General features: G+C 34.2%; 1 protein-coding gene across 2 annotated transcripts in view; it reads left to right on the top strand.

Moving 5' to 3' along the window:
• COL11A1 (collagen type XI alpha 1 chain) overlaps nt 1-22512 on the top strand; it is a 233048-nt gene extending 210536 nt beyond the window's left edge. For both annotated transcript variants that reach the window (XM_042953107.1, XM_042953106.1), the window contains 10 exons: nt 9331-9384; nt 10294-10401; nt 10879-10932; nt 11034-11069; nt 11162-11215; nt 13018-13267; nt 16021-16133; nt 17526-17594; nt 19688-19921; nt 21127-22512. In XM_042953107.1, coding sequence (XP_042809041.1) covers nt 9331-9384; nt 10294-10401; nt 10879-10932; nt 11034-11069; nt 11162-11215; nt 13018-13267; nt 16021-16133; nt 17526-17594; nt 19688-19921; nt 21127-21273 — 1119 coding nt within the window. In that variant the 3' untranslated portion in view covers nt 21274-22512. The remainder of the gene's footprint in view (nt 1-9330; nt 9385-10293; nt 10402-10878; nt 10933-11033; nt 11070-11161; nt 11216-13017; nt 13268-16020; nt 16134-17525; nt 17595-19687; nt 19922-21126) is intronic.
• The last annotated feature ends 1326 nt before the right edge of the window (nt 22513-23838 follow it).

Genomic DNA, 23838 nt, shown 5'->3' with positions numbered 1-23838 from the left:
TTTTTCTTGTTATTTCAGATTTTCCAGTAAGTATTCTGACCTTTCTCCAGATGAAATAAAAAACATCATGCTGGAGATTTCCTTCAGATAATATTAAAATTAAAACCATCAGACATTCCACCTGATTCCAGCTTATAAAAGTTTATATTTCTGACTCTCCGATAGATGTGAGTTTACAGAGCAAGGGGCTGAACAACTCAAACCCTTTTAAGCAGAGTGAAATGAAAGGCATCGGAATTTGGCAGTTTAGGTGACTTGCTTTTCTCTGGATGCTTGTTTTCTCAGAGAGTACTTATGTGAATATATTGCAGCTTTCTCATAGCATCAACCACTTTGACAATGACATCTAATTTTAATGAAAATGCTAGTCAGTCCTTGTGAAGTGAGGACTGTCAGAGAAACCATCTTCAAGATGCATTTTATGGCAATTTAATGAGCTTTTCAACTCAGCTATGAAAAACTTTAGTAGGCAATTTTTATCATGGTTATTGGTTAAGGTCCTTGACCCTGAACCCAAGCTCCCTGCTTTCACAAACAAATACTACCACTGACTTGCTTTAGGAAGGTTATTTATTTTTTTCAAAAAAAATTTGTAAAGTTTATTTATTTTTGAGAGAAAGAGACTGAGTGTGAGCGGGAGATGGGCAGAGAGAGAAGGAGACACAGAATCTGAAGCAGGCTCTAGGCTCTGAGCTGTCAGCACAGAGCCCAACACAGGGCTTGAACTCATGAGCAGTGAGATCATGACTTGAGCTGAAGTCAGATGCTTAACCTACTGAGCCACCCAGGTGCCCCAGGAAGGTTATTTATTTTTTTAAGTGTTAGGTTCCTCATCTGAAAAATTAGAATATCAATAGCATCTACCTCATGGGATGTTATGAAGTTTAATTGAATTAAATGGGATTATTAATATATTTTTACCCCATGGGGGTCTTATGTTAATTAAATGAGTTATATGTAAAACACTTAGGCCATAATTGGCATTAGGAGCACCAAAGAATTATTAATTGAATGAAATAGTGTTTTGGAAAAGAAACAATTTCATATTCTTAGTGAAAAGTGACTAAATTTTTGGCACCTGATTGGCTCTGTCACTAGAGCATGCAACTGTTGATCTTGGGGTCCTGAGTTCGAGCCACACCCTGGGGGTAGAGATTACTTAAAAAAAAAACTAAATTTGACCTCATTCATGCATCTATACCATCAATAAAATTTTTTGAAAGACACTGTTGAAGCAAACGAAAAGACCAACAAATAAATTATGCTGACTTACAGCAGTTAGAGTATAAAGTGGTAAGTACTATAATAGAATCAAGCAGAGAATGCTGCTAAATATATTCAGAGTAGGACTGTTAAAATGCCATCTCCTCTGGGGACCTTTCCCTCATAGGAAATATGGTAAGATTATTAAATAAGGACAAGAGGGGTTTAAATGTGTCTGGGAGGCTTAAAAATGTGGGAGGTAAAAACAAGAGACGTCTTAAAACCCATACAAATTTGCATTAGTCTCTGAAATTAATCCATGTGAAATTCATGTGAATATTTCCTCCATAATGTGTTTTCTCCTCATTATAATTATAAATATATTCACACCCACATCCACGTCCACACAAATTTCAGAAGTCTGTTATCATTGCATTTCTGCAGCTACCCTTTGGGTCTCTTTTCCTCTTCTAGAAGCTGCCTGAAACTTCCTGCTGTAGGGTCCACTAGTCAAACAAAACCACGACAGTCCCCTTTCCCCAATTTTTAAATGCTACTTCGCTATTCTATTCAGTAAGTACAACTTGCTCTGCTTTTATCATTCAGGACAGGCAGCTACCCAGTTAGACAGTTGCACTCTATCTAACGGAGCAGTGTGGGTGCTGTTTTGTTTTCTCTGGCTTTTTGTTTTATCAGAGTATTTATACACTTATACACTTAATGTTACTTGCCAAGATATTTTATAGGTCTTTTATATACAATTTTATATCAACCTTTGGAGTGGAAATTCTTTGGGGCAGGAATGAAACATCTTCTAAAAGTTTTAAGATTATAATATGTTTGGTGTTTGCCCCCTCTGTGTAATTAGATATACTAGAGTTTAGATAAGGTACAGTATATATTTTTCACTTTCAAAGTTAGACATTTCTCAGGGTAAAAATTAAACTTCTATATATGCATGAATTTTATGTGCATATATAATTAGAATCACCATATGGAACTGAGAGGATAGACTAAATAGTACATATGAGCGCTAACAGAAAGCTAAGGACAATGATGAGATTATATAAGAATTTTATTTGAGGGTTTTTTTAAGTTGAATCAATGATTTTTTTGAGTATATAGTCAACAAAAACTAAATGGAATAAAACAGTGTTTTAAAGAGAACAGAAATTGTGGCTACGTTCTCTGTGTGTACAGTCAAAATTAACAGGATATCATAATTTTAAACTAATTTTTATGTTTTGAAGGTAGGATTAGAATATGTTTTAGTTTTGAACTTTCACTTTATTGTATTTCATGTTCTTTTATTAGATGAACCTATTTGTTCCAAAATAGCTAAAAAAGAGATGAAAAATTACCACAGTATAATCATACGTTCCTTCTTTTCACATACTGATAAATATAAAATATCCGACAGCATTATTTCAAACCATAAATGCCTGAAAAAATGGTAGATGGCTTACTGAATTGCAGTTTGTTTGTTTTTTAATGCTACATCTAAACTATCTGTAAATAGGGTTGAGATGTGTAGTATTCCATAATGATTAAACAGGTTTAAACAGTAAAGCATTTGCTTTTTACCAAATTAAACATTCTTTCACAATATGGCATTCTAAATAAAGTGCAAGATCTGCAGTTTCTTTCAACATCAATGCACTAGAGTTTTGAGATGCATATCAAAGCAAATATCCTGTAAAGCATATAATACTGCAGGGGAAAATGTTTGATTGTGTATTCTAGACACTTAAGGATGTATCATCCCTGTTTTCCTTTTCACTTTATAACTTATGAATTATGTATTTCCCTAGGGTTTCTCAATTTACAATAGCCTAAATAAGAAATAGAAATATGTACTTGGAATAATCTTTTTATGTGAAGAATTGATATTTTTGATATGTCCCAAGTTTGGAGGGTTATTTATAACTGCTATCAATAGCATAACATTACCAGTTTCTATTTCCAACTGATGAAAATGTTAAGAAACTGATTTTTCTTGGTAAATGTGTCCTCAGATAAAGTTTGCAAGTTCATACGAAATTATTAGCTTCTAGGAATTAATACTCATTTCCTCTAACTCCTTTATGTACATTTATAGAAATGATTTAAAATGCATTATAGGGGCCCCAGGGTGGCTCAGTCATTTGGGCATCTGACTCTTGATTTCGGCTCAGGTCATGATCCCAGTGTCATGATATCAAGCCCCATGCCGGGCTCTGCACCGGGCATGGAGCCTGCTTAGGATTCTCTCTCTCTCTCTCTCTCTCTCTCTCTCTCTCTCTCTCCCTCTCCCTCTCCCTCTCCCTCTCCCTCCCTCCTTCCGTCTCACTTCCATGTTTGCACTCTGTCTCTAAAATTTGAAAAGAAAGATGCATTGTAAACACAAATAATGTCTAGCATATTTCTCATTGAGCCTGAATAATTAGAATTCCAATACTCCTCCTCTTCCTCCTCCTCCTCCCCTTCTTTCTTTTTCTTTTTTGTCATTTTAGCTTATACTACTAGAATGTGGTGAGAGGGCTGATTGATAACTGTTTGTAATATAAAAAAAAACAAATATCAGTAATTAATATTTATATTTCACTATTTACACAGTAATTTTGCAGGTCTGCTTTTTATTATATTATGACACAGTTATGACTATTAGAGTACTTTCATAAATGAAGCTCAGAGATAATAAGTAATAGATCCAAGATTACTCAACTAAAGGGTGGTTAGACTTGAGACTCTGAATGAAGCAGTGATTAGAATATTGATGTCCATTGTAGAGAAAGGGGAAACTTCTTGCACTGCTGGTGGGAATTCGAACTGGTATAGCCACTCTGGAAAACAGTGTGGAGGCCCTCAGAAAGTTGAAGATAGAACCACCCTATGATCCAGAAATTGCATTACTAGGTATTTATCCAAAGGATACAAAAATGGTGATTTGAAGGGGCACATGTACCCCAATGTTTAGAGCAGCACTATTAACAAAAGCCAAATTATGGAAAGAGCCTGAATGTCCATTGACTGATAAATGAACAAAGAAGAACTAGTATGTATGTATGTGTGTGTGTATGCACACACACATACATATATACATACATACATACATACAATGGAATATTACTCAGCCATCAAAAAGAATGAAATCTTGCCATTTGTAATGATGTGGATGGAACTAGAGTGTATTGTGCTAAGTGATATCAGTCAGAGAAAGACGAATGTCATGATTTCATTCATATGTGAAACTTAAGAAGCAAAACAGATGAACCTAGGGGAAGGGAAGGAAAAATAAGATAAAAACAGAGAGGAAGGCAAACTGTAAGAGACTCTTAACTATAGAGATCAAACTGAGGGTTGCTAGAGGGGAGGAGGGTGGTGGGATGGGCTAAATGGGTGGGAAGCATTTTAAGGAAGTCACTTGTTACGATTAGTACTGGGTGTTGTATTTAAGTGATGAATCACTAAATTTTACTCCTGAGACCAATACTACACTATATGTTAACTAACTTAAACAGAATCTTGGAAAGAAGAAAAATAAGAATATTGATATTCAGCATGCAACATCTGTCAGTTCTCCCACTTAAAGCAAAATTTCTGTAAAGTGTATCACATGCCTCAAACAGTTTGAATGTAAAATGAGAAGTGAAGAAAGAAAAAAATCTGGCCACTGCAGAGTTTTATATTTTCAACCTAGAGAATGTTTTTACTTTAATTGACATACATCAGTTTTAACCAGTATTCTTTTTTTTTTTTTTTTTTTTTTTTTTTTTTTTTTTTTTTATTTTTTTTTTATTTTTTATTTTTTAATATATGAAATTTACTGTCAAATTGGTTTCCATACAACACCCAGTGCTCATCCCAAAATGTGCCCTCCTCAATACCCATCACCCACCCTGCCCTCCCTCCCACCCCCCATCAACCCTCAGTTTGTTCTCAGTTTTTAACAGTCTCTTATGCTTTGGCTCTCTCCCACTTTAACCTCTTTTTTTTTTTTTTTTCCTTCCCCTCCCCCATGGGTTTCTGTTATGTTTCTCAGGATCCACATAAGAGTGAAACCATATGGTATCTGTCTTTCTCTGTATGGCTTATTTCACTTAGCATCACACTCTCCAGTTCCATCCATGTTGCTACAAAAGGCCATATTTCATTTTTTCTCATTGCCACGTAGTATTCCATTGTGTATATAAACCACAATTTCTTTATCCATTCATCAGTTGATGGACATTTAGGCTCTTTCCATAATTTGGCTATTGTTGAGAGTGCCGCTATAAACATTGGGGTACAGGTGCCCCTATGCCTCAGTACTCCTGTATCCCTTGGATAAATTCCTAGCAGTGCTATTGCTGGGTCATAGGGTAGGTCTATTTTTAATTTTCTGAGGAACCTCCACACTGCTTTCCAGAGCGGCTGCACCAATTTGCATTCCCACCAACAGTGCAAGAGGGTTCCTGTTTCTCCACATCCTCTCCAGCATCTATAGTCTCCTGATTTCTTCATTTTGGCCACTCTGACTGGCGTGAGGTGGTATCTGAGTGTGGTTTTGATTTGTATTTCCCTGATAAGGAGCGACGTTGAACATCTTTTCATGTGCCTGTTGGCCATCCGGATGTCTTCTTTAGAGAAGTGTCTATTCATGTTTTCTGCCCATTTCTTCACTGGGTTATTTGTTTTTCGGGTGTGGAGTTTGATGAGCTCTTTATAGATTTTGGATACTAGCCCTTTGTCCGATGTGTCATTTGCAAATATCTTTTCCCATTCCGTTGGTTGCCTTTTAGTTTTGTTGGTTGTTTCCTTTGCTGTGCAGAAGCTTTTTATCTTCATAAGGTCCCAGTAATTCACTTTTGCTTTTAATTCCCTTGCCTTTGGGGATGTGCCAAGTAAGAGATTGCTACGGCTGAGGTCAGAGAGGTCTTTTCCTGCTTTCTCCTCTAAGGTTTTGATGGTTTCCTGTCTCACATTCAGGTCCTTTATCCATTTTGAGTTTATTTTTGTGAATGGTGTGAGAAAGTGGTCTAGTTAACCAGTATTCTTAAAGGGTTTCTGCTACTGGTACAAGTATATGGTTCTTTCATGCAGTTACATTTTTATCAGAACTATTTTTTTTCATACTTTTTATGCCACTTTTTTCTAACATATAGAGTCTTCGGCATTTATCCTGATGATAACATGGTCTCAAGAAATTCTGAGAGTTTCCATTACTCATTTATATTCCTTTTAAAATGTGCTATTGGGCAACATTATTTTCCCTACTGATGATTCATCATGCATTTCTGATAAGATCAGAAAATAGTAGATATGAAATATATTACCTTACTTTAAAAAATATTAAACTAGTAGAACTAAATAGGTATTGCTTTTATTTTAACATAAATGAGATTGTTTTATGCTGTTCTGATTTGCATATTGATTTAACTCAATTTGGGACCTAATGCCACGGAGCCAAGTCTCTCAAACCTTAATGAGTATCAAACCTATGAAACAGACTGCTGGTCTCTTCACTCCAGCATTTCAGATTTAGCTGGTCTGGATGAGGCCTAAGAATTGGCTTTACTCATAAGTTCACAGATGATGCTAATGATGCTGGTCTGAGGTCACACTTTGATATCCACTATGATAGGGTGTTAGTGACTGAGGTGAAAGTTAGGTTTTCAAACCCAGCCTTAGAATATACTTGAATATAATTTCTTTGTGATCTACATTTGTCTGTCAGAGATTTAACAAAGTGGCATGGTTATTTTTATACAAAATAGATTCTAAACTGAACTAATTTAAATTTATGCCTGAGGATTAATAATTTTCTCTTTGAAGAATATTATTAGACACATTCACATTTAAAATAGCACATATCTTCTATGAAAATGATTTTTATCTATTGTTAATGGAATGATGTAGAGAAATTTCCCACTTTTATATCAATACTTACAGAATTTCAGATTCATTCATGAATTAAAACAAATTAAATATATTTAAGTAGCCCCAAATACTACTGTTACATAGTACTAATTGATACCAAAGCTATTCTTACTTTCTCCTGATGATCAGGATTTCAGTTTAAGATATAGATGTGAGAAACTAAGGAATGGAAAAGGCTCATCTACTTGATCTCATGAGACAGGAATTATAATCCTCAATCTATAGATGAGAAAACTGAAGCTCTCTTTCGTTAGCTAATTTAAATTGCTAATAAGAGAGGCTGGCTTCTATCCCAAGTCTATCCTATTCTGAGCCCATACTTTTTATATTACATCATACTACTTGGATCAGACCCATCGCTCTTAATACTTTAAATTCACAAAAATTATAGACTGGCACTTACATTTTCTTTCACACCAAAGCAGTGTCTGTAGAGAAAGGAAAAAAATCACTCATGGTAGGCTTGAAGAAGATACAATTGTGAACACTCCTGGTATACCTTGTTACAAGTTAAAACAGTTTGCTTTCTATGTACTATGTTAAATCATTATTGAAATTATAATTCTAAAATTCAGTCCAATATGAATAATTCTATTTATAGAGAAACTGTATGAATATTTTGCCTCCCCCCCTCCCCCCACCAATGCCTTTCTGTTGCAGGCACTTGTGACCTATATTTTGTAACATTATCTTGGCTCTGATTTCATCAATCACATACTAACCATCTTTTAGTGTCAGTTACACTTCTTCTGACAGAATCTCTTGCCTGCATCATTTCATTTGTCATTAATTTCAGGACAAGGATATTTTGTGTTGTCCTCAATATGGAGTACCCTGACTTTTGTATTAAAAAGTTTGTGGGGCGCCTGGGTGGCTCTTAAGTGTCCAACTTCAGCTCAGGTCATGATCTCGTGGTTCCTGAGTTCGAGCCCCACATGGGGCTCTATGCTGAGAGCTCAGAGCCTGGACCCTGCTTTGGATTCTGTTTCCCCCCCTCTCTCTCTGCCCCTTCCCTGCTCGCACTCTGTTTCTGTATCTCTCAAAAATAAACAAACATTAAAAAATTTTTTTTTAAGTTTGTTAAGTAATCAATATGAATATTTCCATGGGTAGGGTCAGGGTTAGTTGTTGAAGTCATGTCATAATTTTCATAAAAATACGATTTAGCAAAATAGATAAGTACCTTATCCTTGGACCATAAAAAATATTAGGATAGAGATAATTATATGAGAAAAATTATTTACCTTATTATTAAATTTACAAATCACTTTTTAAAAAATGTTTATTTTTCAGAGACAGAGAGACAGAGCAGGAGCAGGGGAGGAGCAGAGAAAGAGGGAGACAAAGAATCTGAAGCAGGATCTGAAGCAGAATTCTGAAGCTCAGAATCTGTGCTGAGCTCTCAGCACAGAGCCTGCTGCAGGGCTCAAACCCATGAACCATGAGATCATGACCTGAGCAGAAGTCGAATACTTAACCAACTGAGCCACTTAGGCATCCCAGAATCTTTTATTTAAATGATTTGTAGATTTAATTGGGGTGCCTGGGTGGCTCAGTCGGTTAAGCATCCGGCTTCAGCTCAGGTCATGATCTTCTGGTTCATGAGTCAAGCCCCGCCTTGGGCTGTGCCTGCTTTGGATTCTGTGTCTCCCTCCCTCTCTGCCCCTCCCCTATTTGCACGCCGCGCGTGCTCTTTCTCTCTCTCTCTCTCTCTCTCTCTCTCACAAAATAAATCAACATTAAAAATATTTTTGAAAAGATTTTTCAGGAATTATAGTTAAAAATACTATCTTAGGAGTTTGCTTAGGAAAAGTGGTTATCAAATGTCATTTGACTGTCAAAAATTTATTGAGGTTTTTTTTTTAAGTTTCTAGGAAATATTGTAATTTATTTGAGCTTAGCACCAAAATATTTTATTGAATCGATGTGTACTCTGGAAATCCCTTCTTCTAAAATTAGTGTGTTTAAAAATTTATTCTTTTTCTGTTGTAAGTCCATGTAAATCAAGTCTTATTTCTAACTGCATATTTATGTAACCAATGTTAAGTTAAATATCAAGCCATGGAATTTTAAACAAAATTATTTAGAATTCTGATAAATAAACCTTAAGCATTACTAATTATTTTTGAACTCTGTCATATTACCAAAACCAAACTTGCCCTATGGATAGTAATATGATTCTCTAATTCATGCCTACTTTATGTATGTTTATTATTTCTCATTATTTAGGGACCTCCTGGCTTACCTGGTCTCAAAGGTGACCCCGGTTCCAAGGGTGAGAAGGTGAGAATAAAAGCATGTGTTATTATAATTTTGATATGCTAATAGCAGAGACAATAATTTTGCAGATTAGAATCATTCAAAAGGAAATTTCAAAGAATATCTTTGTCCTTTTAACCAAGGCAAAAGCTTCCAATCCTCTGCTTCCCAGATGAATTTAGAGAAGAGAAAAGATACAAAGTCATAGTGAAAAATGTATTCAAATCCATTGTTATATTTTCTCAATGTCCCCTTGTAGGAACCATATGGAGAAAGCATATGGTTATACTAAAATAACTCTTCAGAAAATAAACAGATGGAATAACAAAATGCCCATTTTATGTTTTTAAACATGAAAATAACAAATTTAAACTAGAATACTTTTGAAATAGTAATTTGATCTTCCAGAAAGTACACGGAGTTGCACCAAATAATTATGGAAAATAAGCCTTTTTACAATGGCGTTAATGGTTTTTTGGGTCATTTTTAAATCTCCAAATGTCTCTTAAAGACCACAGAGTCTCTGAAGGATAGAAATCATATCATATAAAATATCATGCTTATTAAAATAATGAATTTTCAGTTTATTTGATCAATATGGTCAAATATACATATGGTCGTTATTGGTCTTTTAGGGAATTACTTTTCAGTAAATGAAACACTGAAGATGATTCTTTTAGAAAGCATTTTATTCCCTAATACTTCTCTCTATAAACAAAAGATTCACTTAATGTAAGCGTAAACAATCCTGTTAGGTAAGAGGAAAGAGGTTCTTAATCCTATATATCATTCAGAAAGGATTAAAGTTTTTATCTTTTTTTTTTTTTTTGCTTTTATGTTCCATAAAATTAGTGTGCAATTACTTTATGACTATAATTTAATATATGGTTGTAATTTACATATGGTCAAATTTCTTTTCTCTGCCTTCTAAAGGGACATCCTGGTTTAATTGGCCTGATTGGTCCTCCAGGAGAACAAGGTGAAAAGGGTGACAGAGGACTCCCTGGAACTCAAGGATCTCCAGGAGCAAAGGGGGATGGAGTGAGTAAAGATATAAATTATTTTCCTGCTCCTTTCCAAACACACACACGCACACACACCTGTGCACATTCCATTAAACGTGACCAGCAGGGTGATTTAGAGCATCTTTAACCTCTTTAAGTCAATGGTGTTTTCAAAAAGAAATTTATTTAACCTTAAAGTAATAATTTAAAAATATGTCAAGTTGGAAATCATAAAGATTACAGTTCAATAGTTAATTACACAGCAATTTATTGAATCCCCAAAACATACAAATCATTATTCTGAAGGCTACATAAGTATAAATATAGAGACATTGAAGCAAACGGGAAAAAAATACAGATTATCTTACAAAAGTTATTTCTTAGGTTCACAATGGAAAATTTCAGGTTATTCTTATATACTTTTGCATAATCTAAGTTTTCAGTGTATGTTGTCCTGCAATATAGAGAGTAGCATAGCTGAGGAAAACTCTAATTTGGATGATTCTCTTTACAGGGGATTCCAGGTCCTGCTGGTCCCATAGGTCCCCCTGGTCCTCCAGGCTTACCCGTAAGTGCGAGACAAAAGAATTTTGTAAAGGAAACTTACACCAAAAGAGTCATGATTTCTCCAGATTTTTATCTGTACTTTTGCCTTTGCATTTTGTCTAGGGTCCTCAAGGTCCAAAGGGTACCAAAGGCTCTACCGTAAGTACTTCTCCCTTTGGACTTTGATTGTTCAGTGAAGCCTAGTCAAATGCCTTGTTCTCTGTTTATCTTGTTCCTTTTGTTCCTAACAGGGACCTGCTGGCCAGAAGGGCGACAGTGGTCTTCCAGGGCCTCCTGGGCCCCCGGTAAGTGCATGGGAACAAAAGTGATGTTTAGGTCTGTTCACACCCTAAGACTGCCGGTGATTTCTCCAAATTTTTAAGAAGGACAAAAAAAGACATTCTGTCAAAGTGGTGATTTTTCTAGGAAACAGCAACTCCATTAATTACATAATCAGATCCACATGCCAAGGCGTGTCTTTTAATTGATGCGTTAACTGTATATTATGATAATCTTGTTTGTATTTATTTTGCACAAAAATTATATACTTTTTAATATCATGTTTTTATGAAAGCAACTGACTATAGGCCATAAAAATACATACATACATATACATACACATATGTGTGTGTGTGTGTGTGTGTGTGTGTGTGTGTGTATCTGACCACACTAGGAATAAAGACAAAAGTTCAGATATTTTGCATTTTTTTCCCTACTGTATATAATGATCATAAAAGCAATAATAATTTCTAACATTTATTAATGCTGACATTTTCCAGGCTCCATATAACTACTAAGTGATAGATCCATGTGAAAAAACATTAGTCTCCTCTCTTGAGTTTGTTTCCAAGCTATATGTGTATTAGTTTGCTAGGGCTACCATGAGAGGCACCACAAATGGGGGCTTAAATAATAGAAATGTATTCTCTAACAAATTCTAGAGGCCACAAATCTTAGATCAGAGTGTGGGCAGAATTAGGTCCTTCTAAGGGCTGTGGAGGAAGGTCTATTCCATGGCCCTGTCCTTGGCTCATAGATAGCTGTCTTCTCCTATTTTTTCCCTTCAAATTCTATCTATGTGTGTCTCTGCACCCAAATTTCCTCCTTTTACAGGGACACCAGTCATATTGGATGGTTTCCCATTGGTGGATACCCCCCCAATGCCCTTACATTTACTTAACTAATTATATCTACAGTGACCCCATTTCAAAATAAGATCTTATTCTAAGTACTGAGGCTGATAGCTTCTACCTATGAATTTTGTGGGACACAATCATAACAACATGGATTTAACTATTTGGTATAGTTCTACTTTTACACATATGCAAATTCAAATATGTCTGCATTTATTTTTTTTTAATTTATACAGTTTTAAGTTATATTTGAAGCAAATTAATGTGTATTTTTAGAAGTTTAATGTTTCATAATATAAATTATTATCAAGCACAATAGACAACTCATTAGTTAGGTTAAGAACCTTAAAATGGTATTTTAATCTTCAGAGACTAAAATCTAGTTGTGGAGACAGGACATGTAAATAAGGACTAATTAATAAATAAGAAAGTTACATACAATATATCCACACAAAACTGGGTTACACTACTTATATAGAGAAAGGTCCAGGGGTGGTTAGGCAGTTCAGTCACTTAAGCATCTGACTTAGGTCATGATTTAACAGTTCATGACTTCGAGCTCTGTGTCAGGATCTGCACAGTGCAGAGACTGCTTGAGATCCTGTCTCTCCCTCTCCTTCTGCTTCTCCCGTTTGTGCTGTCTCTGTCTCTCTAGGAAGAAAGGAAAGGGAAAGGGAAGGGAAGGAAAAAGAAAAGGAAAAGAAAAGAAAAGAAGTTCCAGAAATCATCTGATTTGTGTGTCTACCTCAGTATCTCCACTAGATTCTTTTTAAAAGAACTTAACACAGTTTCTATATAAATATTTATAACATGTGTATGTATATGTAGTAACAATTAGAGAAAATATTGAAAGTAGGGAAAACATTGAAAAGCTACATCAACTATAATTCCTCATAATAATGACCTCATCAGTAATAATTATGCAGAATATTTCACCTTAGGAAGCAGTTACATGCACATTATCTCTTTCACAGGGTCCACCTGGAGAAGTCATTCAGCCTTTACCAATCTTGTCACCCAAAAAAACAAGAAGACATGCCGAAAACATGCAAGCAGATGCAGGTGAAAATATTCTTGACTACTCAGATGGAATGGAGGAAATATTTGGTTCCCTCAACTCCCTGAAACAAGACATCGAACATATGAAGTTTCCCATGGGTACGCAGACTAACCCAGCTCGAACGTGCAAAGACCTGCAACTCAGCCATCCTGACTTCCCAGATGGTATGTTAATAATACATGTCACAGCAAAGGGACTGAGCCTCTAAGTTATGAAGGTGCATGGTCAGCCCATTACTTCTAGTTAAATGTTTGATATAGACTCTAAATAAACTAAAGTAAATGATTATTAATTCCAGTCTTGTAAACAGAGAAAGTCCTTTATACTGTGTAATTCAAGAACTGCTTCAGAAAATCCTTACCTGCTTACATAAGGTTTCATTAAATTATGACAAGATCATTTTGGGACAATTATAGAACACAAATGCATTTTTCCCTGTAATAACTATCATAGAATGGGTTTTATGTGTGCACACATGTGTACACATTAGTATATATTTATATCCTATAACCGAACTTATTTTACCTTGATATGAAGTTAACATGATTAATAGCATAACTGAATCATATTTTACCTATCAGTTTAATAATAATTTGGTGAACAGAATATTTAAGACTTAGCATAGTAGCTTGGGGCAAAAATTTATGTCATTGATCCACAAATAATCAGAACTGTGAGCAATTCATTTGTAATAATAATCAGGATAATTTATTATACCTATTGTTTAACATAAACCTTATCATACCCTTCCTGAGAAGCAAACAGTTTCAAGTATCATGAGTTAGTTAATAAACTCACACAATTACTAAACTAACAAGGGGCAGATATTTATGTGATCTTAAATCTCCCACTTTATATGGAAATATTTTGTCACTCTTTTTACTCTTGGGGCAATATTATTTTGCACTATCAATCATATAAGAATGTTATAACTGAGATATAAATAAGTCAGTACAGAGAGAAAAGTTTAATGTGATTTAGAAACAGCCACCACCATAAAGGAAAATGTCATCAAATCTTCCTATCTTAATCAAGCATAGCCTGTTAAAACTAAAACACAGGTAGCTATTAAGGACTCCATTCAAACTAATGTCTAAGGTTTTCAAATTTATAATATGTTTATTTGGAAAAGATATGTTTAGTTCAATAGTAATTCAGTAATTTTAAAGAGAATGACTCAGACTTCTGCTCTTGCTGAGACAATCATACATAATTGAAGTTCAAATGTAAAAGATTACAACACAAATAAAACAAATATGATTAATTAGAACCTGAGCAGTCAAGAAAAATTTTTGTGAATTTGGGAATGGAAAGCTCATTGTGGGCCACAGCTCCCCGTGGTTTCCATATAATGACCAGCGTTATTAATTCCTTAATGGGTTAATTAATTGCCATTAAATATTAATTAACTGACTTAGCAGTGCCAGGCACTGTTCTTCAGGCAGAGATTTGTAGACACACAGAAGAAATAATGCCCTTGAGCTACTATTATCAAATGAAGGAGACAGGAAAAGTGTAAGTATTAACAATAGCATATTATGACAGATACTGTGGGAAAAAATGAGTATTTAGGTAAGGTAAGGATGATCCATTTTGTGTAAAGGATGTTAATATTTGAAGAGGTGACATTTCAGCTGAAACCTTAAAGAGGTAGCCAGTCATGCAAAGAATCAAAAGGTTATTTCAGGCAGAGGATATGGGTCATTTGATAGGTTTAAAGAGGACAAGATCTTGGTGCCTTCAAGGAACTGAAAGGTCTCTATGGCTAAAAAATAGTGAGGAAAGTGAAAAATGACTTGAAGTAATTTGGAAGGAAGCAAGGTGAAATCAAAGGAAGCTAGTTAAAGAGCTGTTGGTTTAATCTAGGAAAGAAATTAATGGTGACTTGATTTAGGGATTTGACAGTAAAAATAGGAGAGGAATAAATTAGAGGTACACTGGACATGGTTTCCAGAGTATACTGAATTTACTGAACAGACGTATCTTAGTAATTAAGCTATTATTATGTTATCTGAAGGAAATTTAATGACAATATTAACCGAATAAATCAAGAGAAAAAATGCTTACCACAGAATTCAAAATTATAGGGGCATGTGGGTGACTCAGTCAGTTAAGCGTCTGACTTCAGCTCAGGTCATGATCTCGCAGTTCATGAGTTTGAGCCCTATGTCAGGCTCTGTGCTGACAGCTCAGATCCTGGAACCTGCTTTGGATTCTGTGTTTATTATTTTTGAGATAGAGAGAAACAGAGAGACAGAGTGCAAGCAGGGGGAGATGCATAAAGAGGAAGACAGAATCTGAAGCAGGCTCTGAGCTGTCAGCACAGAGCCCAATGAGGGGCTCAAATCCAAGAACCATGAGATCATGACCTAAGCCAAAGTCAGATGCTCAACTGACTGAACCACCTAGACACCCCCAAAAGAATTTTTTAAAGTAATGCAAGAAATGATTCTTAAGGCTAAGTAGATTCCACCATCTCCATTGTTACAAATGAATAAACCAAGGAAAAATATAATGATTATTATACTCAGATTACTTAAGTAGTAAATAATACATATAGGATTTAGGGTTAAGTTTCTCTGATTCCAAATGCATGTAATTTATTATAGTGGATAATTAAATGTTAATATTTGAGGAGGTGACATTTAAGCTGAAACCTAAAAGTAACAGGCAGGCTAGAAATAACAGAGTGTTCCAGGCAAAGTACATGGGCAAAGCTTTGATGCAGACAAGACAAAGGGTCACTCTTTAACTATCTGAACTCCTATCCCAATTTGACCAAAAACATAAAAGGGATTCTTGTGGGAAAATATCCATCAATATTAATTTTTTTATTCTTCTAATAAAATGTGTATACCATGCAATCAATTTTTTATTTAAATGTATTTTAACATGACATATTTTTCCCTACTTCTAGGTGAATACTGGATTGATCCCAACCAAGGTTGCTCAGGAGATTCCTTCAAAGTTTACTGTAATTTCACGTCTGGTGGCGAGACTTGCATTTATCCAGACAAAAAATCTGAGGGAGTAAGTACCAGTCTGTTTTGGTGGTGATTGTTGACAGTTCCTGCCATGTTTTTGCAATATTGAACTAAACAGGAAAATTATACTGTCATATTTTCATTTATCTGCTTTTCTTACAGGGTAATTAGAGCATTTCATTTGCATAAACATGAATAAGACACCAAAGTGATGCACAGAGTTAACAAATACTTCTCTCCTTTATTTTTTTTACCCAGATGTATTCTTTATGCACCTGCTTGTGCTCTAAAATTCTATGGTTTTCCATGACACAGCACAGCTGATGCTTAAATTTTAGTGCATGTATAGTACCCTTCATTCCAATGACACGACAGAACTCACAGCTGTATATGATGTTCAGAATACACAATTTATAATCGTTTACATAAGAATATTGTCTACATTTGCATACTTTTTAAATGTTTTGTCTCTTCAAACAGATTTCTTGATTTTCACCTAGCAGTATCAATATATTTGAGCTAAAGGCAAATTACTAATATAGGGAAAGGCTTTTCACTAGCATAATTGTATTCTTCAAACAGTTTCTGGTGGTAAATGTTGCCTTTATTGTATTCTTTTAATAAATCACATTCTTAGTAAATGGTGTGGGCATACAGAGGCACAGAACCTCCTTAGGGCAAGACAAGTAGCTTTAAGTGTGGCTAATCTCTTTAGGAGGGAAGTTAAGTTCTCCAGTAAAGGTTGGGTAGTAGGAGCAGGAGACAAAGCAACTTCTGTTTCCCATCCAAACTTGGCAGCAAAGCATAATAAAAGTTCCTGTAGCTGCCAAAGAAATAAGGGAACGTGGAAATGCCTCTCTTTACACTGATAACTCAAATTCCCTGTAGTGAAGCCTTATATACTGTTACATTTTGCTGATCTTGCAAAGCAAAACAATAAATGCAGATCTATAAAGGGTTCTAAACATTCTTCCCAGCAGGAGATGATTACACTTGCTTCCTGCAATGACTCTTCCATGCCACCCTTAGTTACTGGCTGAATACTTTCAGGATGCTTCCCTTGGCTATGAAATACTGATGGGATCTGTCTTGATGACTGATTCCGACTGGTATTGTGAGGGGTTCCTTTACAGGGGATTGCTTCTGAGTTCCACCTTTGTTCCCTACAGCCCTTAGTATGCCATCAGCAGGTTGTTCTCCACCCCCCCTTCTTCTTTTTGAGCAATTAAACAGGAAGAAAATGACTCAATCTTCACTAAGTGGGAAGTCACAGGATATATCTCAAATCATGCTGTTTATCTCATTTTCTGTAATTCAGGATAGACCATTTTAAAACTTCTTTGGCATCTTAGTCTTACAGAAAATTACTGATGCATACATAAACAATACTGTTCATAATTTTTACCTACTTTCTAATTTTCCTGTTCCTTTGCAACAGGTAAGAATATCATCGTGGCCAAAGGAGAAACCAGGAAGCTGGTTTAGTGAATTTAAGAGAGGAAAACTGGTATGTTATTACCTCAACATGAAATGGTTTATCTTAAACTTCATAAATGAAGCTCAAATTATATATCTTAGACCCTGACTGTGAAAGTCTGAGTTATACTATTTAGGATTCCATGTGTTCTCTGGTTTGCTCCTTCTATATCTCTTAGACCACAGTTGTATTTTAGAGAATTTTTCTAAATGTTTTCTATCAAAATACATGGAAATATGCTAAATTCAATAAATATGATCAGATAAAGTATGCATTTCATTAAGTACCTGATAGACATCATAAAAATGAATTATGTTAGAAATATCAGGTATAGAGAATGTAATATGTGTTTAGTGTCTCAGACTCTATATCTTTTTTTCTGTTTGAAACCTAATTTATTTTTCTCTATTTCAGTAAAAACTTTTGGAAGGCGAAATGTTTTTTTTTTTTTCTTCTGATCGTTACATTTAGAAATAAAATTCACTGACTGACCTGACCTTTTATTTGGATTATTGCACAAGTTTACTTAGATATTTTCATACCATTACCAGTTCACTATTAATAATTTTTACAGGTATTTTAAGATTAGATGCCAAAACTAAATTTATATTATAAAAGCTGTTTACAAATACATGTGTATTCAAAATAGTAATAAATGTATTTAAGTGAAAGTTTTTCACTTATCCCGATAATTATTCAACTGTTTAATGTTCTTTAAGAAGCTATTATTGATGACTATTTTATGGTTATTCATCTTATGCAAAACCTACACGTTAATTGACAACTTTAGTGAAGTTTTCCACTTGACATAATTCTTCAGTTCAGTCTTCAAGTTACATATTAAATATCCATGTGACATTCTTACCTGTGTAGAATTTAAAAATACATAACACAGAACTGTGTGTGTGGTGTTATTTTTTGTTGTTTTGGTTTGTTTACCTTACTGTTCATTTCCCAAGTTTTTTTTTTTTTTTCCTTCAACTGAACAAGGCTTCTCATTATCTGAGCTGTTAATCAGTAAGGATTAAGTAAATTCAACAAAAGAAGCAAGCCATAGATAATTACCTTTACATTAATCCATAGTCTAGGTAAATTTCCTACTCAATTTTTTAAAAATATCTATGTGCAGCTGACGCCAGTCTTTCAATTTTACCCAATAAAACCATTTATGAATTTAATAAAGGATTTTAATAATTTTTAGTTAAAACTACTTTCCTGCCCTAAATGTAAAATAAGTATTTACTGACTCACCATATATTCTTTTGCGTTGTCTTGGGCATTATGCTTGGTGCTGGTGACACAGTGATGAATAAGTACATTGTCTAAGAACGAACAAACAGGTAGATCTGTGCTGGAAATAGAAGACAAACATCTTAGAAAACTATGGCGTCAAAAAATGCAGAAACATGTTTAAAACTTTGGGCCTAGTGGCTATACTATGAAATTTTTAAAGGAGTAGGTGAAATAAAAACACAAAAATAGGTAACTTTCCATTGCACTGAGATTCCTCAGTTCTAATTGTTTCACTATTTTGCAATTCTATAATTTCAAAATATACACAGAGGCGACTGGGTGTCAGTTAAGCCTCTGACTCTTGATCTCACCTCAGGTCATGATCTCACAGGTTCATGCTTGGAGCCCTGCTTCAGGTTCTGTACTGACAGTGCAGAGTCCGCTTAGGATTCTCTCTCTCCCTCTCTCTCTGGCCCTCTCCCGCTCATGCATGTGCGCTCTCCATCTTTCTCAAATAAATAAACTTTAAAAAAATAAAACAAATAAATAAAAAGATACACAAACATAATGAAAGATCTTTTGGAAACAAAAGCTTTTCTTTTGGAAATTTTTAATGTTAGGAAAATGAAGCATTGAAATAAAGTGAATATTTTTCAAAGATAAGTAGTGCTCATAGTAACTCAGGTGGGAGTACAATAGTGATTTCATAGAATCCTGTCCCTGGGTCTTATGACCCTCCTTGCCCACTTTCATTCCCTAAGTGAAAATGGGACAGTTGATTCATCCACATGCTTCTGGGATCACAGTTCACTGTCGACAGTGATTTTATTCTTTTATAACATAAAAAAGTAAAAGAACCTATGTCTGTCTTTTTATTCTTTTATTCCCAGCTTTCCTATTTAGATGTTGAAGGAAATTCCATTAATATGGTGCAAATGACATTCCTGAAACTGCTGACTGCCTCTGCTCGGCAAAATTTCACCTACACCTGTCATCAGTCAGCAGCCTGGTATGATGTGTCATCAGGAAGTTATGACAAAGCACTGCGGTTCTTGGGATCCAATGATGAGGAGATGTCCTATGACAACAACCCTTTCATCAAAGCACTATACGATGGCTGTGCGGTGAGTATAATCACTTGCCTTCTTTCACAGGGTGAGAGGCTGTGTGCAACCATCTCAGCTTGGCCCTAAGTCAGGAGTCTCTCATGAAATGGATGTCTGTTGTTTTTAAGATCTGATGCTTAACACTGGCATATTGAAATATATTAGAAGCCACTAATATTCACATACATACACACAAACTCTGAAAATTACATATAGGCACATATTTAAAAGCCATAACAGAAGGTAATCTTAGATCATATGCTATTTGTATGGAATTATTCCTGATATTTGAATACTATTATATCTAGTCATTCTTGAAATAAAAATAATAAAAAACTTTATTTCATTTGCTTCCTTCATCCATGATTTTAAAATGACAAAGGAATCAGCATTATACCATTTACACCATAGCTAATACTTACCCCTGTATTTTGTCCATAAGGGCTTGTCTGTTGGGACTGTGTTATGCCAGGTTAGGCAGTTACTATCATTTTTGTGATTTCTATCCTCTGGAACCATCCTTTTCACACAATGGGAGTTCCATTTAAGACACACTAAAAAAACTTGGTTTAGCTGATGACTAAAGAGAGGTCACAATTATAAATAAATAGGTCCATGCCTTCAACAAAGTGAGTATGATACCCACAGATAAAAGAAAAGAAAGTATATTAAAAGTAACAAGTGTTTGGATTTCCCAATAGTAGTGTACTGATAATCATTCATAAAATTCATATATAGCAGCAGAAATGCTTTGACTTTTGACCTTATGTACTATAATTTCTATAATGTATTTAAATTTTTCTTAAGAAACCTTGACATATATTTATGGACACACACACATGTATATATATGCATATATTGTATGATTATAATGGTAAGAATATATTCTTATGTAGGGGTCTAACCCAATACTAACATCAGTTTTCATATTAAACTGTATTTATCAATTCAGTAAGATTCTCTTCATCTATGCAGTGTATCCAAATATTATAGTTGAGTGGTAACAGCTAAATATTAAATGCAGCTGTCAACGTTCAAAATTTAAAACTACAAATGACATCAGTGATAACAAGAGTTAATTACAACATAGATAATGGCAAATCTGCTTCTTACTCTCTTCTTTCTTACCCTCCTGCCTCCATTCAGAGGCTAAGGAAAAAAAAGCATATATGTTAAAAGCATGAAATGATTGTATAAATTTTTCTTTCTGCTTAATTTTACAGTCCAGAAAAGGCTATGAAAAAACTGTGATTGAAATCAATACACCGAAAATTGATCAAGTACCTATCGTTGATGTAATGATCAATGACTTTGGTGATCAGAATCAGAAATTTGGATTTGAAGTTGGTCCTGTTTGTTTTCTTGGCTAAGATTAGGACAAAGAACATCTGAAATCAACAGAAAAAATATCTTGGTGCCACCAAGCCATTTTATGCCACATGCAAGTTTTGAATAAGGATGGTATAGAAAACAACTTGCTGAGTATATACGTACCGATTAGAAATCCCGATGCCCTTGTGGGGTCAGAATCACATGACAAAAGCTTCGAAAATCATAAAATATAAGATAGTGTGGCTGAGATGGAAACAGGCCTTATTCTTGATTCCCAATTTTCATCTCTCCCTTTCCTATTTGGATTTCTTTGGTGCTGTAGGAAAAAAAAAAAAAAACAGAACAATATATATTCATAAAAGATATGGTGCTCATTCCCATCCATCAAGGATGTGCTAAAAGTATGTTTAATAAATTGTAATTATTTTATGTACAGTTCTATACTGTTATCTATGTGTCCATTTCCAAAACTTGCACGTGTCTCTGAATTCCATCTGACTCTAATTTTATGACAATTGCAGAACTATCATGGCAATAAATATATGTATTATGAAAAAATAAAGTTGAAATTTCTGATGACTCTAAGTCCCTTTCGTTGATTAAAAATAAAATGCCTTTGTATATATTGATGTTGAAGAGTTCAATTATTTGATGTCGCCAACAAATTTCTCATAGGGGCAAAAACCTAGAAGATTCTTGGAAGCACACTTGGATCAACTCTTCTCTACTAACAGTAACTTTGCTGAATTTCAGCCAAAAATACCATTGCATTTTAATGCTTTATTCAGTGCTACACCTCAACCTTCTTCTTTTCAGAGTCCAGAATTTCACAGGATACTTGTATATATGGAAAATAAGCAAGTTTATATTTTTGGACAGGAAAATATGTATAAGAAGCTATTTTAACAAAGCAATGCTTCCATCAATCAGATGTACAATTTTTTTACGACCTTATCTCATTGTTTCAGTGTGCTTCAATCATGCAGATTAATATTAAAAGATGGGAACTAAGCAATTATTTATGAATTTGTTCATTGTTATAATTTCTAATCAGTCAACTTCTTGAATTTGATTCCAAGCTGCATATTATAGTCTTCAGATATTATTTTCCTGCACCTATCCAACAATTACTATTCCTTTTCTTTCAAAATAATATACATTATTTGACCTGCCTAATTCCTAAATAACATATGGGTGGATTGTTACTAACAGTGCTTGTTTTAAAAGTCATACTTATTAAAACAATCAAAACCTTTTTTTTCCCCCACTAAGGTATTTTCTTCCAGGTAGCTTGATATAGCAATAAAATTTAAAAATTACAAATTGAACTTTGTATCTATTTTAAGTAATATATGTAAGACTTGAAAATAAATGTTTTATTTCTTATATGAAGTGTTAAATTAATTGATACCAGATTTCACTGGAACATTTTCAACTGATAATTTATCACAAAAGAGCATACCTGTAATATTGAAATTAAAACATGAACACTTGTCATTCAGAAATTCTTTTATTTTTGAAATCAAGTTTGTAAATGTCCTTTAAAGAAGGGAGATATGAATCGTATAAATAAACTCAAGTCTTGTCTACCTGGATTAGTCACTCTCTTTCTTAAATAGGTTCCAAATTACTCTCTTGCAGAAAAGGTTTTGATTCTGTTTCTTGACCGTACAGATTAGAATAGTTTTACACTTCTGGAAACAAATATTAACCTTCAGAGATCAAATGTTTAAAATTCTCCACATGTCAAAAATAAAAACACCCCATAGTAATACTCTGTTTACAAAATTAAGGTAGGTTATACTTAAAATTTCAGAAAGATATTTTTCATAATTAAACATTTTGCAAAGTCTCAAACATATGTTCATAATGTCAGCACTACAAATATTTCCAGATCTTTTGTTTGAAATACAGCCTCTAAATTATACACAAAGTGTATAATATGTAATATGTAATGATGTTTATCAAGAGAAACTCTATACATCAGGCAATTTAATGAATATATGGCAATAGGAGAGAATATTTTGCATATTGACATGCATTGCGGAAGCTGCACTATTTGTCCATTTAAATGAAACAGGCTCAAATTTGGCACTCAGTAGAATTAATGAATAAATAACTGAATCCCCTATCCTTTTCTATGCCTTGACATCTGGATATGGCCTTCCACATAGCGTTGGAGTTTTTTCTCTCCTTTATAGTTGATTTAATCTGAACAAAAAGAAATTCAGTGGAAGGGAAAAAGCATATAATATGACATTCTACTCTTGGCCCAAGTATGGATAAACTATGGAGAATAATATTCATCTTGGATGGAACCTGGCATGAGTGGATGCACATGAAATTTGGCATTACTCTTTAAAAATAAATACAAAATAACAAATACAAAAAAACATTTCGGAAGTTACTATTTTGAATGAAAAAAGTATTGCAACAATTTATTAACTTAAAAAATGGACCCATACCAAAAGTATCACAAAATCCACATGGAAAAAAAAATCAATGTTTTCATTAATTACTTTTGTAATACTTTTATTCTATGTCTTTATGTTTTGGCTTCAATCTCTGAATGCCTCTTCATATGAGAATTTTCTAATTTAATT

The sequence above is a fragment of the Panthera leo genome, chromosome C1, assembly GCF_018350215.1.
Source record: "Panthera leo isolate Ple1 chromosome C1, P.leo_Ple1_pat1.1, whole genome shotgun sequence".
Classification (NCBI taxonomy): Eukaryota; Metazoa; Chordata; class Mammalia; order Carnivora; family Felidae; genus Panthera; species Panthera leo.
The sequence above is the reverse complement of the archived record's forward strand: the minus strand, read 5'-3'. Positions and strand labels throughout refer to the sequence as shown.